This window comes from Ictalurus punctatus, chromosome 17 (genome assembly GCF_001660625.3).
Source record: "Ictalurus punctatus breed USDA103 chromosome 17, Coco_2.0, whole genome shotgun sequence".
Classification (NCBI taxonomy): domain Eukaryota; kingdom Metazoa; phylum Chordata; class Actinopteri; order Siluriformes; family Ictaluridae; genus Ictalurus; species Ictalurus punctatus.
The window spans coordinates 24761225-24776254 of record NC_030432.2 but is presented as its reverse complement, the minus strand read 5'-3'; the positions used below and the strand labels follow the sequence as shown (position 1 = coordinate 24776254).

General features: G+C 39.9%; 2 protein-coding genes across 2 annotated transcripts; both read right to left on the bottom strand.

The window, feature by feature from the left end:
• Positions 1-652: 652 nt before the first annotated feature.
• Positions 653-1664, bottom strand: LOC108278054 (olfactory receptor 1M1). Its single transcript, XM_017491182.3, has one exon. The coding sequence runs from the start codon at positions 1637-1639 to the stop codon at positions 653-655; it is 987 nt and encodes a 328-aa protein (XP_017346671.2). The 5' UTR covers positions 1640-1664.
• A 10939-nt stretch (positions 1665-12603) lies between these two features.
• Positions 12604-14638, bottom strand: LOC124626049 (olfactory receptor 1M1-like). The gene is made up of 2 exons (XM_047161547.2): positions 14612-14638; positions 12604-13617 (listed from the first exon to the last, which is right to left on the bottom strand). Exons 1-2 carry the CDS (start codon positions 14636-14638, stop codon positions 12604-12606), a joined length of 1041 nt encoding a protein of 346 aa, XP_047017503.1.
• Positions 14639-15030: the final 392 nt, after the last annotated feature.

Sequence of the window (15030 nt, the reverse complement as noted above, 5' to 3'; positions counted from 1 at the left end):
TGAAATTAAATCACTCATAGCATGAAATAGAATTTTGGTCATACCGTCCACCCCTACTTCATGGAAATATTAATAGATAGTGGCAAAGTAAAAAAACAGAACTGTGTCATTCATAAAATAAATTACTGAAGACTGATCAGTTGTTCAGAATACAATACATTATACAATAGGGATCCCAATCTGGCGAATTCTGAACCAGCTGTTTAAGAACATTTGCAGTATAATAGAATATTAGAAGCAGCCATGTGGATACATTCATGGACATCCTGTGCTTTATGATGCATTCAGGAGCAATTACAAGTTGCATTTGATACCACACATCAGGATATCACTTTATTAACAAATAAAATTGGCGAGGGGGATAAACAGAGCCAAACAGTAAATTTATACAATATCAAAAAGGACGGGCTCCCCATTGCTAGGAATCAGAACATTTCTTTCGCCAAAGTCTGATGGAGCTGACTTAAAAAATAAATTTAAAAAATTAAAGAATAAATAGAGTTATGCTGGTTGTATGTAAGAGAGTTGGGATAAATATATTTTTAAAATAATGTATATTAATAATTAGCACATTTTCACATAGCGTTAACATACGTATAACATGTTGAAGTAATGAAGTTGTGTATGGAAAATAGGCTTTAAATGTAGAAATTCACTTTGCTAAAGCATGCACTTGGGAAATTATGGTGGTTTTCTTTTTAAGCATTTTCACTATAAAGACTCTGAAATCCTTTGTGTTCAAGACATAAATAATGGGATTTAACATGGGTGGAATAGTTCTTGATAGTGAAGTATTAATTATCCTAGCATTAGGATGGAGAGAGAAAGTTACTGCAGCAAGGTACGTACCCACTATAGGTAGGAAAAACACTCCTACTACCAACAGGTGAGAGATGCAAGTTTTGAGTGCTTTAAGACGACTCTCCCATGTTGTTATCTTAGTTAAGGCCAGCAGAATGCCTAAGTATGAGAAGACTATAGCAGTCAATGGTGCATAGAGGTATACTGCAGTACACAGCTTAGCCATGAAGGAATTAATGCTGTTGTCATTACAAGCAATTGTATAAACTGGCCCATGGTCACAAAAAAAGCTCTTTATCTCATTGGTTTTACAGAATGAAAGTCGTGTAATCAAAACTACCAATGTGCCATTCATAACAACATTAAATATCCATATTGCTGTTAAACTTGCAAACATGAAGGAGTTATTTACAATAGCATTGTATCTCAGAGGTAAGCAAATGGCAATAAAACGATCATATGCCAGGGCAACAAGAGTTAATGCCTGTCCACTAGAAAAGAAAAAAGTAAGAAACATGTTAGCCAAACAAGCATCGTAGGATATGTACTGTGAATCAAAAAACAAAGTCTTCACAAGGCTAGGAATCAGTACATTTGTTTCACCAAAGTCTGACAATGCTAAATTAAAAATCCCCATGTATTTTGGAATATGCAGAGTTCGGTCAACTAATATCATGAAAAGGACTATTGAGTTACCACACAGTGAGATAATATAGATAAAAATTAAAAAAACAAAATAGTATTGGCTGAAAGGAATTCCAGAAAATCCACTGATGAAAAAGTACTCTGGACGCACAAATGATACATTTTGTAATAAACTGGAGTTCAAGGCACTCATGATGAAGATGTAGATTTTGTTCACGTCCTTTCCAGCCTAAAATAACAGACATAATGAAGTAAAACAGAAATAAGCGTACACATTCAGCATACCCCTATTTGTTTACATTTACAGTATACAGTTATAAACATGACAGCATGAAATGGTCATTAACATTTCCATCACATATTAGTGGAGCTGTAGCAGTGAAAATTAGTTTTAATTATCAAATATTATTACTCTTTATTCAGCTCTACCTTATACCTTGTTGTACTGTAGTTTCAAGTTGGGTACATGCATTATATTCAGAGATGTTGGACCATATTTTCTCACGTGACAGCTCAGACCGTGATGTAAATATTGTACAACCCACCTGCTAATGTTCTTATTTCTCTGTTGGGAACCAGGGCCTGTGCACATACCACACATGCAAATTTATTCCCTACCTTACAGGAATGTAAACACCGCAAAAACATATCTAAGCAAGTGAAGCTATATTTAATAAAGGAAAAGTTATGTAATATTTCACATTATTATTATACAGTCCCCTCTGAAACTATTGGAATGACAATGCCAACTTTTATGCAACCAAATATTAAGTGTTATTTACTTTAATTTATTTCAAGACTCATCTTTTACTATACTTTTGCTCGCCTAAAAATTGGGCAGTCTGATATAAAAGGTTCTATGTTTTATGTTGTTTACATATTTACTAATTTCAAGGTTTACATTATCTTGTTCTATTGGCAGATATTAAAATAAGTAGGTAAGGATAATAAAGAGAAATTTTAGTTGAATTTGCCTATATTTTTGTCCATATCTTTATTGCTCAGAGATATATGTTATTATAGTGAGGTATCAGTAAATAAATCTACAAGATCAGCAACAGTTGGCTCAGGAGGTTAAGTAAGATCTGGGAGATCAAGAAATGTATTGTAGTACAATAAAAGTTGCAAATAAAAAGAAAAAAAAAAAGACACATGGACAGGGAAATTGTACCTTTACATAAGGGTGTGCAGAACATGAAGGCTTCAGAAATCACAGTAATAGAATTGCCCAGCATCATTCTTGGTATGCTGTTGACCTCATTGTAATGCATTGCTCATGCATAATAGGTTTATTGTGGACCTATTGATAGACATTAGATTTTAGTTCCCATATAATATTGTGAACTTCAATCAGATATTTCTCTTCACCAGACAAGAGTTTCTTATTAATAACATGGTATACAAATGAAGAGTAACTGATTAAATGATATGTTCAGATTTGTTCAACAATTTGTTAAGTTGCATGCTTTGTACAAATGCACAAATGCATGCCTGATCGTGCTTCCTTCTAAGGCATATGACTAACAGCTTGAGTAGTGTAGAATAGCTAATATTGATTGATATTTTATAACATGATTGTATGTCCATGTTTAGGAGAATTTGTTTTAACATACATTACTCTTACATGCATTGAAACCCTGGAAATCTCCAGCTCAGACTGAATGAACCACTGACTGAAATGATTATCTGAAATAGAGGGGAGTGAATCTCAGGCCATCCTTCGCATCCTCTCTACACTGAGGTGAGGAGGCTCAGGAGCACATTCAGCAACAGATTCATCCAGCCACATGCCTCAAAACATCTGGGGGGGGCTCTTTCGTGCCATCAGCCATCATACTCCATAACGCAACAATACCTAGTACCTCATACTCCACCGATTGAGTCTTACAGAAACACACACTCAACAGTTAATTATCATTTCACAGATCATAAACATGTATATAAATACTGAGGATATTACACGTGCACTTTTTTTTTATAGCAATATCTCATTATATAGGTTGAAGATAATGTGAAATTAGAGCCAATTAAAATGGAATGGAACTTCAGGCTACGACCATTGTCAATGGTTATCTGATAAAAACAATTCTGATGCCTCTGCATAGCAAGTCATCTGGCTAGCGTCACAGTGAAAACAACAACAACAACCAGCAACATCTTCCTCTTTCTGGCGTCACGACATCGTGTCCATCCCAAAGCCATCTATTAATAACCACATCTACCTCGTGAACTCGCGCCTTAGCACCCCGTAGGCCTGCATTAGCTGACATCACCAAAGTGTGGACTCGGAGGAGGGCCACAAAGACGAAGTGTGCCATTTGTGACAGGACCATAGTGTCCCTATTTAAATTCTATGTTTTCATTCCTTACTTGCTCCTCAATCTTTAGCATCCCTTGTTTTCATAGACTGTTGTTGCTGCTACTCGCCTATGTGCCATATAATATGATTATTTTGGTATCTAGTTCTTGATTTGCTCAGTATATGTATCTTGCTGTATTTTTATTAAGGTTGTATTTTATTTAATAAAGAAAAAGCCTTTATTTGCATCCGTTTCTGAATTGTTACACCAAGTTCTTGGAGACACAGCCTTATCTTTACAGTTTCATTGTTTAATTGCTTACAGACTGCACTTTCTGGTCCAAGGTGGCAGCATGTCAAGCATGTCAAATTGTTTGTCTGTGAAGTGTAATCAGTGCACTGTAATTGTTATTACAGTTTAGCAAACCGTTTTTTCTGTTGTCAAAGAAAACTCACTTCATCCTTGAGTATTTTATTGAACTTTTTCAAGCCTCCATTTTCCAGCGGTACGGGAAAATCACTTTACATAGGCTGAACTGGAGGAACACTTAACCTGGGATGTACTGGAGTCAAACATTCCCGGGACTGTTCTGGAACAACCCCTCCCTGGCTGGCTTGGGCCAAATCCCCAGTTCCCTTCATGGAGTGTCGCATCTTAACTGTTACATTTAATGTCTACCTGGCTGTAAACTGCTCCTCAATATCTCTATAATGCCTGTCTTGTTTGCTGAACCTCTGGCTCCAGTTTGTGCAGCTACTCTGCATACTGACTTTGGTGGACCCAGGCAAAAATGATTGTTGTCGCTAGTTGAGCAATTCTGACAATGTACTCTCCCTTGTGGTAAACATTCCATCTTTGGGAACTTGTTTTTTTATCGCTAGGTCCATTGGCTCAAGTACCTATGCAATTGTGTCAGGATTTGAATATTATAAACTTTTCTTGTTACCCAAGCCTTATGGTTCCCTTTCAAAGGGAACTCAACATTGCATGAGCTTCACGCTGTTGGAAGCATCCTCACATGTGACCGGTATCTGAAACTTGTGTAACATCATACCTATTTTTACAGGCCTGCTGTGATCAGGTGATGTGGCAGTTAAACGCGTCGCATAATATTAAAACGGCACCTGTGAACCGTGTCAGCACCTGTGATCCCCCATCAGCCTTATTATCTTCAGTGATACTGCATGTCAGTTGTGTGTGTAACATGCACAAAAAGACTCTTCAAAAAAGAAAGAAAAAATCTCTTTACTTTTCTGTCCCCTTAAAAAAAAAAAAAAGAGAGCGAAAAGTATGAGTGAGACAGAGATCAGGAAGGGTGTCATGCCTTGCTCCTGTTTCATCACAGACGGACAGACAGACATACTTTCTGTGTGAAGTGTGTAGGAGTAGAGCATGCCAGGGCAGACCTCGAGAGGTCTGACGGTGCGGATTGTGAGCACTTTACAATCAGGCAGCTCTGCTCACAGTTCACTCTCTTCTCAGCCAAAGGGAGTTGGGTTTCAGAGCCTCGCAGATCTGAGCCAGCTGGCTGCCTTGCCTGGGGATCTCCTATGGATCTGGAAGAGGAGTTGGAGATGAGCAGATGAGGTCTTGCTCTGTCTTCTGGGTCCAGCTCTTTTGGAGCTCATGTCTGGACTATTCCTTCCATTATGACTTCAAAACAAACAAAAATTGGTGGGCAAGGCCGATGTGGCAGCAGGTCTCTTGTGTGTCACTGCATACAATGGCAGTGTAGCAGGCTTACCAAGCAGACCTGCTGAGTGAGCTCGACATACGGCGATGTTCAGCCATGAGTGGAGCCCGAGCCACTGGGAGCCCGTGCAAGGGAGACACCGAAGGCAAGTGTGGCAGCCCGCCTCCCCCCACGGAGGGCAAGGGGGACCAGGCGGCCGCAGTCGCAGCCTGCTAAAAAGCCTGATCTGAGAATGAGAACAAAGGCTAAGCAGACAAAGAAGAAGCAGTCCTGAGGGGCCGCAGACGGATGTATCAGGGGACATGAGGTTGTAGGGATTCCTCTAGCCAAGGCTGCTCCAATTTTTCAGTCTTCTCTGGTCAATGAGCTGTCACAGGGCAGTGGAAATCTGATGCTTCCCCTCCAACATAATGTGGAAGAGCTAATGTCACTAAAAGACCATCTGGCAGCATGGAAACTACTGCCAAATGTGTCTCTATGGGTTCTGTCTACTGTAGAAAAGGGTTAACAGGTCCAGTTCAGAGCTCAATGCCCCCCATTTCAAATGTGTGCTCACTACAGTAGTCAGCACATAGCAGAGCCCAACATTAGCGCAGGAAGTAAGATCCCTCTTGGACGAAGGGGCCATAGAACATGTACCCTGTTCCCTGAGGCAGGGAGATTTTTACAGTCGTTATCTCCTTGTCCGCAAAAAATAAGGGAGTATGCGGACAATTTTAAATCTGTGTCATCTGAACTGTACTCTTCGGATATACAGATTCAAGATGCTGATGCTCAAATTTATCGTTCCACAGATTGAGTTCAAGGACTGGTTTGTTACAAAAGATCTAAAAGATGCATATTTCCACACAGAAATATCACCCTGTCACAGGTACTTCCTGAGGGTCATGTTTGGAGGCAATGCATACCAATATCAAGTTCTTCTCTTCAGGATAGCTTTGTCCCCTCACACCTTCCCAAAGTGCATAAATGCTGTTCTGGCTCCCTTGCAACTTCAGGGCATCCATGTACTAAACTACTTGGACGACTGGTATATTCTAGTAGATCCAGGGAACTGGCGATTCAACATCGAGATGTTGTTCTTTCCCACATGAAGGGCTTGGGGCTCAGGTTGAACTTCAAAAAAGTATGCTTTTGCCAGTGCAGAGGACAATTTTTCTAGGGATTATATGGGATTTTATTATGATAAGGGCGATTCTAACCCCAACATGCATAGGGTCAATTCTATCAACATTGAGCAAGATAAAGCTGGATCTGGGCATCCCCTCCAGTCTCTATGACAGACTGTTGGGGCTTATGGCAGCAGCAGCCAATGTCATACCGAAGGGCCTATTGCACATAAGACCATTTCAGTGGTGACTGAAAAGTCAGAGGTTTTGTCTGAGGAGGAAACCTCTGAGAGTAATCAGTATCATGCAGAGATGCCTACGTGTTTTGAGAATTTGGATGTGTCCCCAGTTTCTAGCCTCAGGTCACACTCTAGGGCTGTCTCCTTATTGCAAGATGGTAATGACAGATGCCTCCCTCACGGGCTGGGGCACAGTCTTAGACGGCTGTCCAGCTCAAGGTCTCTGGAGCAGCCCTCATCTGATGTGGCATATAAATTGCCTAGTAATGCGGGCACTGAAGCACTGAAATTCTTTCTTCCTCAATTGAGAGGTCATAATGTGTTAGTTGTGACAGACAATACAGTGGTGGTTTTATACATCAACCACCAGGGAGGGTTATGTTTGTGCCCCCTGTTCAGGAAGGCGCAACTAATTGTTCTCTGGGTTGAGGGAAAGTTTTTGTCAGTAAGTGCAATGTATATTCCGGGCAACCAGAATGTGGGGGCAGACATCCTGTCAAGGCAGGGGATGAGGCTGGGGATTGGAGGCTCCATCCACAAGTGGTGGAGTCCATATGGCGAAGGTTTGGCAAAGCAGAAGTGGATGTGTTCATCTCCGAGGAGACAGCACACTGCCCACTGTGGTTCGCCCTCACTCCTCCCTCACCATTGGGGCTGGACGCCATGGTGCACACGTGGTTGAGGTCACGTCTGTTCGAGTTTTCCCGATTACTCTGCTTCCACAAGTTCTAGAGAGAGTTCCCCAAGACCGTCTACATCGGCTGCTAGTAGCACCTTATTGGTCAGCTTGAATATGATTCTCAGAGATCATTTCTCTGCTGGACAGCACTCCTTTGGAGATTCCCATCTGCAGGGATCTACTGTCTCAAGCCGGAGTGCTGATTTATCAACCTCGGCTGGAACTATGGAAATTGTGGGTATGGCCTCTGAGGGGCACCCGCTCATAGTTTCTGGTGTCGCAACTGAGGTTGTAGAGACCATATTGAATACTAGAGCACCATCCACGAGGAAATTGTATGCTTTCAAGTGGCAACTTTTTGTCTTGAGTTCATACAAGGATGTTTTTTCAGTTTGGTTGGCTCCTTCTACAATCAAGGTCTATGTGGCCACCATTTTGGCCAGCCATGCCCCTATTTATGGAGCCTCTGTGGGGCAACATTCTCTAACATCTAACCTTCCTGAGACCCTTCTGTGGTACCGGAAGGTCTGTCAGGTGCTACATTTGAACCCTTAGAGTCAGCCTCAGAGAAGATCCAGCTGCCCAGCTGTTAGTGTTGCAGGCTTTCTGCTCTCCTCTGTTCCTTACACCAGAACAAGAGAAATTCCACCTACTTTGACCAGTAAGGGCTCTCTGTACTTACATCCACCACTCTGGCCAGTGGCCTAAGTCTGATAAATTGCTGGTCTGCTTTGGTGGTGACAGTAGCGGTGATGCTATGTCAAAGCAGTGCATCTCTAATTGGATAGTGGAAGCAATCTCTAACAATTATGAGGCATGCGGTCTCGCTATGCCTCTGGGCATAAGGGCTCATTCCACTAGGGGGGTCGCGTCCTTAAAGGCTTTGTCCAAAGGGGTACCCTTACAGGATGTGTATGCTGTGGTAGGGTGGTCTACACCGCACACCTTCATTCAAGATTACAGCCTGGATATACATTCCACCCCGGGCTCAAGTGTCTTGCAGTGAACCTCGGGCTTGGACCTTTTGAACAGGCCATGCCCTCAGTGTGACGCAGTGGGTATTCTTATTCCCACAGCATGAAGCTCATGCAACATTGAGTTCACTTTGAAAGGGAATGTCTGGGTTACACATATAACCCTGTTCCTTGAGAAAGGAATGAGATGTTGCATAGCTTTCTCATACTGGGGCATGCCTGTGAATTGTGTCTTCGCTTCAGATAATAGAGGCTGACTGCACTGTTCACAGATGTCATTTTTATATCAAGCGACGTGCTTAATTGCCACGTCACCTGAGCACTGCAGGCCTATAAATAGGCATGATGTTACACAAGCTTCAGATACAGTGAGGGAAAAAAGTATTTGATCCCCTGCTGATTTTGTACGTTTGCCCACTGACAAAGAAATGATCAGTCTATAATTTTAATGGTAGATTTATTTGAACAGTGAGAGACAGAATAACAAGAAAATCCAGAAAAACGCATGTCAAAAATGTTATAAATTGATTTGCATTTTAATGAGGGAAATAAGTATTTGACCCCTCTGCAAAACATGACTTAGTACTTGGTGGCAAAACCCTTGTTGGCAATCACAGAGGTCAGACGTTTCTTGTAGTTGGCCACCAGGTTTGCACACATCTCAGGAGGGATTTTGTCGCACTCCTCTTTGCAGATCTTCTCCAAGTCATTAAGGTTTCAAGGCTGACGTTTCGCAACTCGAGCCTTCAGCTCCCTCCACAGATTTTCTATGGGATTAAGGTCTAGAGACTGGCTAGGCCACTCCAGGACCTTAATGTGCTTCTTCTTGAGCCACTCCTTTGTTGCCTTGGCCGTGTGTTTTGGGTCATTGTCATGCTGGAATACCCATCCACGACCCATTTTCAATGCCCTGGCTGAGGGAAGGAGGTTCTCACCCAAGATTTGACGGTACATGGCCCCGTCCATCGTCCCTTTGATGCGGTGAAGTTGTCCTGTCCCCGTAGCAGAAAAACACCCCCAAAGCATAATGTTTCCACCTCCATGTTTGACGGTGGGGATGGTGGTCTTGGGGTCATAGGCAGCATTCCTCCTCCTCCAAACACGGCGAGTTGAGTTGATGCCAAAGAGCTCCATTTTGGTCTCATCTGACCACAACACTTTCACCCAGTTCTCCTCTGAATCATTCAGATGTTCGCAGGCAAACTTCAGACGGGCATGTATATGTGCTTTCTTGAGCAGCGGACCTTGCGGACCTTTCAGTCCTACACGGCGTAGTGTGTTACCAATTGTTTTCTTGGTGACTATGGTCCCAGCTGTCTTGAGATCATTGACAAGGTCCTCCCGTGTAGTTCTGGGCTGATTCCTCACTGTTCTCATGATCAATGCAACTCCACGAGGTGAGATCTTGCATGGAGCCCCAGGCCGAGGGAGATTGACAGTACTTTTGTGTTTCTTCCATTTGCGAATAATCGCACCAACTGTTGTCACCTTCTCACCAAGCTGCTTGGCAATGGTCTTGTAGCCCATTCCAGACTTGTGTAGGTCTACAATCTTGTCCCTGACATCCTTGGAGAGCTCTTTGGTCTTGGCCATGGTGGAGAGTTTGGAATCTGACTGATTGATTGCTTCTGTGGACAGGTGTCTTTTATACAGGTAACAAACTGAGATTAGGAAAACTCCCTTTAAGAGTGTGCTCCTAATCTCAGCTCGTTACCTGTATAAAAGACACCTGGGAGCCAGAAAGCTTTCAGATGGGGGGGGGGGGGGGGGGGGGGTCAAATACTTATTTCCCTCATTAAAATGCAAATCAATTTATAACATTTTTGACATGCATTTTTCTGGATTTTCTTGTTGTTATTCTGTCTCTCACTGTTCAAATAAATCTACCATTAAAATTATAGACTGATCATTTCTTTGTCAGTGGGCAAACGTACAAAATCAGCAGGGGATCAAATACTTTTTTCCCCCTCACTGTACTAGTCACATGCGAGGGTGCTTCCCACAGCATGAAGCTCACGCAACGTCTCATTCCCTTCTCAGGGAACAAGGCTAGAGATGTGCTGTATGACTTTTTTGTATTGTCAAGGAACTCCATGGTTGAACTTGCATGCAGCATGTGTTCCAAAAAAAGTATTGTCATGCAATGTTGTGAAATTGAGGTGCCTAATTATGTTGATATCTGAAAATATGCAACCTAACCCAGGCCCTGGTTTGCAGTGTCTTCAAATGCATTCCATATCAAACTGTGAAATGTGGAATACTGTGAAATTTGTTATGGTATGATTCATCTAAATGTTGAGATTATTTCGTTTACTATATTTAATAGTAATAAAAGAAAAAGTAATGAAATAAGGTGGAGTACTTTTCATTTCTAAAGTTTTTAAGTTTACTTAATATAAAGTCCTATTTGTCAAATTTTCCAGAATAACTACATATAAATAACTATATCGTGATATATATCGTTACCATGAAATTAAATCACTCATACCATGAAATAGAATTTTGGTCATACTGCCCACCCCTACTTCATGGAAATATTAATAGATAGTGGCAAAATAAAAAAAACAGAACTGTGTCATTCATAAAATAAATTACTGAAGACTGATCAGTTGTTCAGAATACAATACATTATACAATAGGGATCCCAATCTGGCGAATTCTGAACCAGCTGTTTAAGAACATATGCAGCATAATAGAATATTAGAAGCAGCCATGTGGATATATTCATGCACATCCTGTGCTCTATGATGCATTCAGGAGCAATTACAAGTTTGCATCTGATGCCACACATCAGGATATCACTTTATTAACAAATAAAATTGGAGAGGGGGATAAATGGAGCTAAGCCGTAAATTTATACCATATCAAATAGGACGGGCTCCCCATTGCTAGGAATCAGAACATTTGTTTCACCAAAGTCAGATGGAGCTGACCCCAAAAAAAAAACAATTAAAAAAAAAAATAATAATAATAATTAGGAGTTGTGCTAGTTGTATGTAAGAGAGTTGGGATAAATATATATTTAAAATAATGTATATTAATAATTAGCACATTTTCACATAGCTTTAACATACGTATAACATGTTGAAGTAATAAAGTTGTGTATGGAAAATACCCAAATTTTCAAGGAATTTGACAGATTGCTATGCTTTCTGTGGAAGGTCTATGAAAGGAAACCAGTCTTTTGTGTCTACTGCATTAACCGTATAGGATTATAGAATATTAATTACTCTAATGAATGTAAATGCTGAAAGTACTAGTACACAGTGTCCACACTACACTCCTGGAAAGACAAAAAGTACTCCGACTGTCCTGATTTACTTTTGAGAAAGCTTATTTACCCCTTGATTGACTAAATGTACATGCTTAAACAGGGGAACTGATAAATCTTATCCAAAATCGGTTGGTCTGGATGTAGGTTTTCATTCAACACAAATTTTACATACACCTAAGAGTTGCTTCAGGTCTGGCTAGTACTTGACTGGAATAATATACCCGAAGACACACAGGCCCTTAGCTGATTGGTTTGATGACCCCTGCGCTATACAGTTCTGTGGTATTCAAGATCTAATGTGGAAAGCACTAAACTGTGTGGTATTACTTTTCTAAAGCCTGCAGCTGGGCAATTGTGCTATTTTTCCTTTTTGAGCATCTTCATTAAAGCCTCTGAATTCCTTTGTGTTCAAGACATAAATGATGGGATTTAACATACGTGGAATGGTTACCGATTTTTAAGTATTTATTATCCTAACATTACAATGCAGACGCAAAATTACCACAGCAATATACATACTTGCTACAGGAAAGAAAAAATGCACACACTATCAGCAGATGAGAGACAAGTTTTTAGTGCTTTAAGACATCCTTCCCATATTGTAATCTTAATTAAGGCCAACAGAATGCCTAAATATAATAAGACAATGTTGATGTCATTACAACAGCATAAATTCCTTGTCATTAAAATGATTGTCTTTGATTGTATGAATGTGTGTTTAAACAAGACAACCACTTAATTAGGGATCTCCAATCTAATCTGAAAATGCTTAGTGTGGTTAGTGTGCAGGATTTTATTCCAGCCAAATCTAACATATACTTAGAAGTTGTTTCAGGTGTGGCTCCTAACTGACTGAAATGAAAACCTGCAGAACCCTGTAGGTTTTGTCTCACTTTGCTGAAGCCTGCACCTGAGAAATTTTAGTTTTCTTTTTAAACATTTTCACTATGACAATTCTGAATTCATTTGTGTTCAAGACATAAATGATGGGATTTACCATGGGTGGAATTGTTACTGATAGTGAAGTGTTAATTATCCTAGCATTAGGATGGAGAGAGAATGTTACAGCTGCAAGGTACGTACTCAATACAGGAAGGAAAAATATTCCTACTACCAACAGGTGAGAGACACATGTTTTGAATGCTTTAAGACGACTCTCCCATGTTGTAATCTTAGTTAAGGCCAGCAGAATGCCTAAGTATGATAAAATTATGGCAGTCAATGGTGCATAGAGGTATACTGCAGTACAAAAGTTAGCCATGAAGGAATTCATGCTATTGTCATTACAAGCAAGTCTATAAACTGGCCCATGGTCACAAAAAAAGCTCTTTATCTCATTGGTTTTACAGAATGAAAGTCGTGTAATCAAAACCACCAATGTGCCAATTATAACACCATTAAATACCCATATTGCTGTTAAAGTTGCAGACATGAAGGAGTTATTCACAAAAGCGTGGTATCTCAGGGGTAAGCAAATGGCAATAAAACGATCATACGCCATGACAACAAGAGTTAACGACTGTCCACCAGCAAAGAAAAAAGTAAAAAACATGTTAGCTAAACATGCCTCATAGGATATGTATTGTGAATTAAAAAGAAATGTTTTCATAAGGTTAGGAATCAGTGCATTTGTTTCACCAAAGTCTGACAGAGCTAAATTAAAGATTCCCATGTATTTAGGAATATGCAGGCTTCGATCAACTAATATCATGAAAAGGACAACCAAGTTCCCACATAGTGAGACAATATAGACAAAAAATAAAAAAACAAAATAGTATTGGCTGAAAGGTATTCCAGAAAATCCACTGATGAAAAAGTACTCTGGACGCACAAATGATGCATTTTGTAATAAGCTGGAGTTCAAATCACTTCTGATTTTGATGCTGTTCAAGTCCTTTCCAGCCTGAAATAACAGACATAATGAAGTAAAACAAAAATGAGCACAGATATTGAGTGTAACTGAATTTGTTAAACAAGTTATCACATAACATGAAAGGACCATTTACATTAAAGACTTTTAAGCATGAAGCTGTAGCAGTGAAAATGTGATTTAATAAAAGTGTCTTTATTAGTTGTTTAACTACTCTTTTTTTCACCCTACCTTGTACCTTATTAGCTTTTTTTTTTTTTCAATTTTACTTCTAGATTCAACTTTTGAGCATGCATTATATGTAGAGATATTGTACCATATTTTCTCATGTGATAGATCAGACAGTGATGTTAATAGAGCCCACTTGCTAGTGTTGTAAGAGCTTATATCCCATTTCTTTGTTATGTTTTGATTCCCCTCTGCTGGGAACCAGGGGAGGGGCAAATACCATCCATGTGAAAAGAGACAAGTTCCAGATATTCAGCAGTTTAAAAAAAAAAGACAAAATGCTTCCACAGCTTGTCAAGCAAAGTGCTTTTGACATTTGATGGTTTTACTAGTAATATATTATCTACAAAATTGCAAAGTTCTTTCCTACACTACAGGAATAGCAAATGTAATTGTAGTGAGGTGAAAAATAGTGTCATTGTTTAAATTGATTCATTCATAGAATAAGTACTTACATAGTTGTTTGGGGAAAATTACAGTCATAAGGAGTTTAATGCTGTAATAATATTGTGAGGTGTGTACAGAAAAAAGGGATTTAAAGGTGTAAGTTTATGTTTACGTGTTAATGGACCAATCAGGAGGGAGTTACAGGTCACCGGAAGGTCGAGGAAAAAAACGGCGAGAGAGGGAGGAGGGAGAAGCACGTGCATGTGGAACTGTGAATTCACTAGCTATGGGTTTTTTGTTTCTTTCAAGTACCATCACTGTGAGTTAAGTGGTCAACCAGAGCACTATATGTGACTTTAGTGGTGGAATAAGCTATCTGTGGAGAGTATAACCTCAGAGAGACTTATATTACCTGATGCTGATATTTTCTGGAATCCATTCTTCCATCTAGCTGTCTCTTATGCCAATGGCTGCCACACAGCCCCAAAGCATAATAGTTCCACCCCGATGCTTAATAGTTGGCAAGGTGTTCTTTTCATCAAATACTGCTCATATTGTTTCTTCAAAAATATCTTTGGTAATTGTGGTTTAAAAAAAAACAAACAAAAAAAAAACAAACAAAAAAAACATTTTTACTTAATCAGTTCAGCATTTGTTTTCAAAATTCTTCTTATCTAGATTTTTTTTTTTCACATACAGTCCCCTCCAAAACTTTTTGAATGGCAAATTCAATTCATTTGTTTGTGCTACTGCATACACCAATGACGTTTTGGGTTTTAGATCAAAAGATGGATATGAGATGAGAATTTAGGATTTCAGCCTTTATTTCCT